This window comes from Daktulosphaira vitifoliae, unplaced genomic scaffold (genome assembly GCF_025091365.1).
Source record: "Daktulosphaira vitifoliae isolate Bord-2020 unplaced genomic scaffold, ASM2509136v1 Scaffold_2, whole genome shotgun sequence".
In the NCBI taxonomy this organism is placed as follows: Eukaryota; Metazoa; Arthropoda; class Insecta; order Hemiptera; family Phylloxeridae; genus Daktulosphaira; species Daktulosphaira vitifoliae.
Window position 1 is genome coordinate 2989033 of NW_026099573.1, and position 9029 is coordinate 2998061.

Genomic DNA, 9029 nt, shown 5'->3' on the forward strand with positions numbered 1-9029 from the left:
AAAAAAAACACATCATAGTAAAACCAATACCTTCTCAGCTTCGCATCGAAGCTAAAAATAATCATGTAAATGTTTAATGATAAAATGTTTTTGAAAAACAATACAAAAAATCGGCTGTTACATGATGCAGTACCTACAATATTTAGCGATCAGTATTTTTTTTTTAATTATTTATAAAATAATTATTCAGTGTAGTTTAATTATTAAAAATTAATTAGTAGTTTACTTTTAAAATTAATTTTTTTCTCAGTTTGTATTAAATTGTAATGTCTTCGACTAGATACGATTTGTGATCTTTTGACATATCGTTGAAAGAAATCCGTTCGGTGAGAGCTGAGAAAAAGTGGTAACAGACACAAAAAAAAAAAAAAAAAAAAAAAAAAAAAAAAAAAAAAAAAACACATCATAGTAAAACCAATACCTTCTCAGCTTCGCATCGAAGCTAAAAATAATCATGTAAATGTTTAATGATAAAATGTTTTTGAAAAACAATACAAAAAATCGGCTGTTACATGATGCAGTACCTACAATATTTAGCGATCAGTATTTTTTTTTTAATTATTTATAAAATAATTATTCAGTGTAGTTTAATTATTAAAAATTAATTAGTAGTTTACTTTTAAAATTAATTTTTTTCTCAGTTTGTATTAAATTTAAGACCTAAAATTATAATTTCAGAAAATAAAGAAAAATGGAAATATTTTTTTATTTTATGTGTTTATTATATTATATAAAATAATTGTTAAACAATAAACTTGATCACTGAAAATAATTCATAGATTCCTTTCAACAAATGACTTATCATAACAATAATAATAATAATTAAAAATAAAAATTGTAAAATTTATTATATCTAAAATAATTCAAATTTTATAAAAAAATTAATACTATTAACAGTGTTAGTATTATTCACAAAAATTTTTTATTTAATTTTAGATAACAAAATTTTTCAAAGATAGCAGGAAATCATAGAATGATGTTCAACTTCTGGACCTTCGACTTTCCTATCATAGAGTGCATAGGTTGATCAAAGTGGTTATGAATCTTCTGCATCATCAAGTGATTTGATCATTCAAACTCCATTATACTTATCAAATAATACTCCAAGGTAACTGAAATTAAAGACAAAACCACAATCTGAAAAACGGAAAATTAAGGAAATAGGTAAGACTATAGTTGTACCGGATTTGAACTACAAGATATTATTTTTACCATAATTCAAAAACTTTTTCAATTTGGATTAAATGTCAAAGCCTTTGTACAGATATGGGTTCTAATTTTGTTAGTTTTAGTAATACAGTTAATGTAACTCCAGTCCATCCTTTTTTTATGTTAGTGAAAAAAAAATTACTTATATTTTTGACCTCCCACATTAGACTAAAATCTACAAGAAATATGTTTTTTTGCATAATTTTTCATACAATAATAGTTTAATAGAAAAAAATCATTTAATTTTTTTTTTATAAACAAGATTCTAAGTGTAACTTAAAAATGGCCCCTAAATTAACTCATGCTGATATTTTTCCTGGTCCATTTGAAAAAATGAAAGTTTTTTGGCAGCTCAAGTATTTACCGAAAATGTTGCAGCTGGAATGGAGATATATCTAGCCACTAATATATTACATTTTTCTTCTAAGTGTTCAAAAGATTTTATTAGAAATATGGATAAACTTTTTGATGTTTTCAATTCTTTTAAACAACCGGTTACAAGAAATTTGAATCGGTTATTTAAATTAACTTATTAACAAGAAAGTCATTTAAATTTAATGTTTAATTTTTTTTCTAATTTAAATGTAATTGATAAAAAAAAGTGGTAATGATGTTACAAATTGTATGAAATTTATAAAAGGTTGGTTAGTCTCCATATCGGGCTTGTTCTTAATATGGAAGTGTTTGAAATTGTCCAAACCAACAAGAAACCTACGTACTTTATATTGGAAGAATAAACCAAGATTGCCTTGAAAACTTATTTTGTACTATTCGACAGAAAAATGTAGACAATACAAATCCAACACCTTATCAGTTTTTATATACCTTTAAAAAAATATTTTTACTTATTTACTTTCAACATTCAGAAAATGCTAATTGTATTAATGATTTAAATTAAATAATTACTCAAATTCCAATTCAATCAGATTTAGATGTTAACAAAAATTTTTCAAATAATTATCCTTTTCAATTTAAGAAACCAACAGCCTTTTCCATTAGACCAATTGATTATAGAGATTTAGAAACTCCAGATAAAAATTCATTCATTTATGTTTGCGGTTATATTATGAAAAAATTTTTAATTCAACATTCTTTTGAAATATGTGTACAATATGCTAAAACTCAAAATAAATTAGATAATTCATTTTTATTATGTTATTTTAAAGCTTATGAAAACCAAGAAAAATCATTATTTGGAAATTTACAAATGCATCATGAAGATTTTTATAATTACTTGTATAAATTAGAAACCATTTTTATAGAAAGTTTTCCTATTTTATCTGTTGAAAAAGGATTTGGTGATAAACTTAAATTACAAATGCTAAATATTATCTATAAACATCCATATACTAATTTTGACAATGATTATCTTATAAAATTTTTTATTCGTTTCAGGATTTATTCTACAATAAAATTTCTAAATAGAAATTTAGTATCCAAAATAAAGTTAAAAATAGCAAATTAGCAATTCTACAACATTTATAAATTAACTTTTTTTCATCAACACTTGCATTTTTTTAATTCATAATTAACTTTAATTTTTTTTATTATTATTATTTTTTTAGGTGTTTTTTTACATGGAAGACTATTTTGTTGGAAAATTTAGAGATACTGTGTCATACTAATATTGTGAACATCATTTTTTATATTTTGTATTTTTGTATTATTTTTACTAATATATATTTTTATGTTTTTATTAATCATGAATTTATTACTAATATATATTTTTTATTCAATCTTCTTCTTCCTCGCCTTAATCTCAACTACGTGGGGTTGGCCACCCTCATCCTAAACTTCCACTTGACACGATCTCCCACATCATCTACGCTCATATCAGGTGTCCTCGTATCGCATTCAATAGCATCCCTCCATCTCTTTTTTGGTCTTCCTCTACCTCTTCTTCCTTCAACATTCATTTCTACAACTGTTCTTACGGCTTCTGATTGTTCTCTCCTCATAACATGACTAAACCATCTAAGTCTATTTTCTCTCATCTTATCCACGATTGATGCTACACCTATACTTCCTCTTATATGCTCATTTCTTATCCTATCTTCTCTAGTCACTCCACTCATCTATCTAAGCATTCTCATTTCTGCTACACTCATTCTCTGCTCTACTTTCTTATCAACCGCCTAACACTCTGAACCATACATTATAGCTGGTCTCACTACAGTCTTGTAGAATTTACCTTTCGGCCTCATTGGAATTCTTTAATCGCAAAAGTCACCAGACGCTTCTCTCCACTTCAACCACCCGCATTTAATTCTGTGTCTTACATCCTCGTCAATACCACCACTCTTTTGCACAACTGACCCTAAATACTTAAAACTCTCCACCTCTTCAATCACGTCCTCGCCTATTGTCACTGGTCTCCTTATTTCACCTACCTCATGTTCTCCTTTATCAAATTCGTACTCTATATTCTCTGTCTTACTCCTACTTATTCTTAAACCCTTTTCTTCAAGAGCTGATCTCCACATCTCTAGCCTTTGGTCAATTTCCTCCTATTAACACTATATCGTCAGCAAACAACATGCACCTCGGCACCTCTCCTTGTATTTCTCTAGTAATTTCATCTGTCACTATAGAAAATAAGTAAGGGCTTAAAGCAGAATCCTGATGCACTCCTACTCTTACCCGAAAACCTTCTGTTACTCCTCCCATACTTTTTACCCTAGTACAAGTGCCATCATACATATCCTCTATTATATTAATATTCCTTTTCGAGACTATATTTTTTTATTCAATAAAATATTAATTTAAATAAATAACATTTGTTGTTGTCGTACGTCGGACCTTGGGTCTTCTGGTTAAATGTTTCAAGTAATCCTTGTATTGTAGTGATCAACGGATCAACTTATTGACGCAAAATTCGATTTCACGAAATTACTTTGAGGGGCCGTGTCGGTACGAACCTCGATTTGGGCGCCAATTTTATGTCGTATGTCGGTAGTGCCCCAACGTAGACACAAAAGTTTTACACAATTTAATTAATGTTATATATATATATATTGACAATGAGTTCGTCGTTCAAGCTCTTCTCGAGTCCTCCCGTTGGATAAACTGGTCAGCCCCAATCCCTCTAATTAGTGGACTACTAAAGGGGTAGAGTTAAGATCTGTCAGCACAGTCTAGCTCAAAAATAGCAGACTGAAGGGTGGCTCCTTGTCAGCCACCAGCACAACTACCTTTTAACTATACCTAATAAAAAACGGTTAAGCCCAAAAACTAGCCAGCTCGTACACTAATTATTAAGATTGAATAAAGGACCAGTAGTCCAACCTTGACTCTAGCCGCACACACACACACACACAATTCTAAGAACACGGTGAATATAAAATATTTGCTCTAAGTCCAGGTTTTAAAATAGCTATTTTATTTAAGAAACGCATCAAACACAAAGTCAAAAAGTAATATCAAAAATGTAACACAAAACAAAATTAAATCGTACAAAGACACTTGCGTACACGTAACTCGACGTTTCTTCGACAAAAACGTCCCGCCCTCTATCCTTTTCATGTGTCCCTTTTATATTCTTTTTCCCACCATTATTAATTTGCTTACCCTGCATTTCCCTTTTATATGACATTGTATAGCTTGAGAATTTAAAAATTGCTTACTAATGCTTTAAACCCCATATTGTACTAAAATCGACGTTATTCAGCTATTTACTACATTGATTAAATTAATATACAATACCTTATTTGAACTTTTACAATTTCCTGAATAAATAATAACGAGAACGAATAAATAATGTGTATTTGACTTGATTGGTAAATAAATAACAGTCAGTACATCCTAAAAAGTTAAAATTTAATTTAGATTGTACATCATAATGATACCATGTGTACTTACCAAAAATTACAGCTTCATATATTATAGATATAACTAACTAAATATGCACAAAAAAAATTATGAAATAATAAACTTTACACAAAATTCCAACTTTCATACAAATTAAACACAATATTCATAATGTCAGATATTATTTAAAATAAATAAGTATACGAACAATTATAATTAATTATCGTTTAAGTATTTAAAATGCAACAGTTTTTCAAATTCCAATTTCATTGATAATTTTTGTAACTGATAGAGGAATTGTACAATATTACTGTAAAATTATTGTGCAATCATATCAAATTGTACAACGGTCTTTAATGCTTTGTCTTCTGACCAATCAGAGAGCTTGATTTTTTTCTATTGTTTTTCGGCCAAGTGAACCATCTGTTATCATATAGTCTGTGTTAATACTACAATGATATATCAGAAATGTGCCTTCCTGTTATCTAACTCAATTGATATTCGATAAACTTTTCTTATCAACAATTATCAATTTAAAACTCTAATTATTTAAAGTTTTTACATTAAATTATCCAAATAACATTTTCCCGTCAAAGAATAAAGTAAAGAATGTCATAACAGTATAATACGCCTCCTATTATTAAATTTTTTTTAACATATTTATAACAATGGGAGTACATGGACTCTGGAAATTATTGGAGACAGCTGGAAAACCCATTCCCGTGGAAAAATTGGAGAATAGAGTTTTAAGTATAGGTATCCATTTTTATATTAATTTATCATTGAAAAATTAAAAATTACCAATGAAAAAACCAGTGTTTTTTTTTTAAATATAAGCTTTTACAATGTTATTTGAAAACATTTTCTGTATTATTTATTAAGATAGATTTTATCGAAATCTTAATTATTTTTTCGTGGATAATTACTATAAAATTTTGTAAATATTATCCTTTATTTAGTTTTGAATTTTAATGGTACATAAATATTAGTAGCATTTATTTAATAAATGTTTAGTAAACTGTAAATGTATTTAGGATTAATAATATTGATAAACAAAAGTTTTAACACTATTTTTACGATTACTTTTATAATAACATTAACATGTATGTACTAAATATTTTTAATTTCACATAATTTGATCAAATTTATTATTAAAATGTTATCTATGCACTCATAAAAAAAGATAAATTGTGTTGTTTTTTTTCATCAAAATATTCAATGCGGAGTTCTTAATATACAATAAAAACAATTTCCTTAGGTGTTGTATTTGATAAGGTAATTAATTGAATTTTTAATTCTTTTAGACCCAAATTAAATAAAATTTAGGTAGAACATTTCCGTAATGTCTATTTGACTAAAAATGTTATATAATATAATATAATTTCTTACAAAAAAATTTTCCTAAAAATCTAAGTTTTATTATTTTTATTAAAATATTTTTGCTATCAAATGCTTGAGAATATTGAAATGTGTATTTTAATGTTGGTATGTAATCAACATACATATTCATAAAATAATGTGTGTTTAAGAATAGTGTGTAAGTAATAGTATAAAAAAATGACTAATATGTATAAACATATTGCAATGTAACTGAAGTCTGAAAGAACGAAACAAATGGTTTCTACGGAAATGTTTTTTCTGCTTTTTACAAAAAAATTGCTGCTCTATGGCAATTTATGAATCAGTATTTAAAAAAGTATCTGTTTTTTTTTGTACTATAGTTGAAAGAAGAGTGTAGCTAGAAACTCTTAGCATTTAAAATAAAAATATCCACATTTTTTTATTTCTAAGCCAGTTGAACATGTAAATAACTCAATTTATTTGAGTTTTTAAAAATTTTAGTTTGCCGACTTATCAACTTTAAATAGCTTTAACTTTTGAAACTATAATTTACAAAAATTTATTTCATCTCTTGTAAATAAAACATTGAAAAAAAACATTTATTATAAATTATTTATTTAAATCTTCTCCTTATTCTTCTTAAATTAAATCAATTTGAGTATTTTTAATGATACCATAAATTTAACTTATAATTTAATCTATGTTTTGGAAAATATCCTATTTAAGAAAATGGTTGGTGAACTTTTAAATTATTATTCCAGAAAAATGGGGTTAGGAGGCTGAAAAATTCCTAATGATAAAATTAGTCGTACCTTAGTCCCAATCTGTATTTTTTTAATTGGTAAAAATTTCTGAAACACTGGGTTCAATGTAGTTATTAATCAGTAATTTGCTTAATGTTTTAAAGAAAATATTAGTTTAAACAATTTAATGTATAGATGTATCAATATGGCTTTATCAAATAATTAAAGGTGTACAAGAAAACGAGCATAGTAAATTAACAAATGTACATCTAATTGTCATGTTTCATAGAATTTGTAAATTACTGTTCTATGGTATTAAACCAGTTTTTGTTTTTGATGGTGGTGTACCACAACTGAAAAGACAAACAATTGTGAGTAAGAAATAAAACATATAACAAAATATAAATATTTAACAGAAGTAAAAAATATAATTTTTATATCTAGGCCCAGAGACAAGCTCAGAAAATTAGAGCTAAGAAAACATCTAGTAGGGCTAAAGAGAAATTATTGAAGAATATGTTAAAACAAGCAGCTCTCAAAACTGTAATAAATCCAGAAAATATACTTTCAGAAGAAGAAATCATTAAAAAAACTGTTAATACATTGAATAAACAAGAAGAAAGTGATTTGTTTGAATTACCTAAATTACCAGAAAAAACTAAGTATGTTAAAAGTACACATATATTTAAAAAAAATTATTGTGACATTATTTTCATTACGTTTAGCGAAATTATCAATAAAGTTGAAACAAATAAAATAGAAACGTTACAAAGTTCAGGTTTCTATAAAGAAGATAGAGAAAACCTTCTTATGTTAGTTGTTGAAAAGCAAAGTAATGATTGTTTTAGTAATAGTGTTGATAAAGGAAAGTCAAGTGTAAAATTAAATGTGAGTTTAAACTATTTATTTGATGATTTTGACAGTTAGAAAAGTTTTATTTTTAATAAATAGTGTTTTTATTTTGTTCAATACAGTCTATACATTATAAACAATGCATAGCTTTTTAACTCAATTATTTTAACAAAACATTTTTTTATAATTAAATTTTAAACTAAAACTAAATTTAATGGAAAGATTTGAACTTTAATTCTATATTTCATGAGAATACCACAAATGGATAGAGAGTATTATACATGCTACCTTCTATCAAATAACCTATTGTTATTAAAAAAAAATTAATAATTCTTCAGACATTTTCTTCTTTACAAATTGGAGATTTATTACAAAAATATGCCGATGATCAAAAACACCTTATGAATCGTAAAAAATTACAAAAGTCTAAACAAGAAATGACAGTTAGTGAGATGGAAATGTTCTTAAATGGAGATAATACTTCTGTAGATTTAGATCATGATTTTGGGCAAAAACTTAACTCAGATCATGATACTGTATTTTATTATCAATCTAGTAAGTAAATATGTGTTTTTTCTAGTTATAAATATTGTTTAAGTGACATCTTTACGTTCTTTCAGGTATTAAAACTAAAAACTCTAGTAATTCACCAATTTTTAGTAAATCCAACAAGAACTCTTTTGGAAAGATTATTGATCAAAAAGACATTCAGTCTACTAATACTATTACCCAAGATATAATAACTCTTAGTGATGATGGTAAATTAAATTCTTTATTTTATTTGAGCTCATACACGTAAGTTATGTTGTATTTAAATTTAATATGTCATGAACATTTATATTTTAAATAAATAACAAAATTATTAATTATTATAATTAAAAAAAAAAACCCAGCACAGGGGGGTCGCGGCACAGTGGTGACGTGGCATAGTTGGATCAAGTAAATGATATCTGACAGTGATTAAAATCACTATCAAAAATAAACGCTTCGATGCAAATCTTTAGATAGTGTTTAATTTTAAAAAAATTGGTGTTTTATTCCAAAAGCTACTTGATCTGCTGGTTCCTTATTAATATC

The 9029-nt window shown here is 26.2% G+C and overlaps 1 protein-coding gene and 1 long non-coding RNA gene across 3 annotated transcripts in view; one reads left to right on the forward strand and one right to left on the reverse strand.

Moving 5' to 3' along the window:
- Positions 1-822: 822 nt before the first annotated feature.
- On the reverse strand, positions 823-5265 carry LOC126898884 (uncharacterized). Of its 2 annotated transcripts, XR_007702399.1 has the most exons (5): positions 5068-5265; positions 4912-5010; positions 2116-2324; positions 1929-2034; positions 823-1384 (listed from the first exon to the last, which is right to left on the reverse strand). It is a non-coding gene; the product is annotated as an uncharacterized LOC126898884 (long non-coding RNA). The 2 variants fall into 2 exon arrangements; XR_007702398.1 differs by lacking the exons at positions 1929-2034; positions 2116-2324 and having other exon boundaries at positions 823-1137.
- A 270-nt stretch (positions 5266-5535) lies between these two features.
- Positions 5536-9029, forward strand: part of LOC126898777 (DNA excision repair protein ERCC-5) — an 11250-nt gene continuing 7756 nt past the window's right edge. The window contains exons 1-6 of the mRNA XM_050673105.1: positions 5536-5772; positions 7296-7471; positions 7545-7762; positions 7826-7988; positions 8291-8507; positions 8573-8710. Of these exons, the coding sequence (XP_050529062.1) occupies positions 5685-5772; positions 7296-7471; positions 7545-7762; positions 7826-7988; positions 8291-8507; positions 8573-8710 (1000 nt within the window). The 5' untranslated portion in view covers positions 5536-5684. The remainder of the gene's footprint in view (positions 5773-7295; positions 7472-7544; positions 7763-7825; positions 7989-8290; positions 8508-8572; positions 8711-9029) is intronic.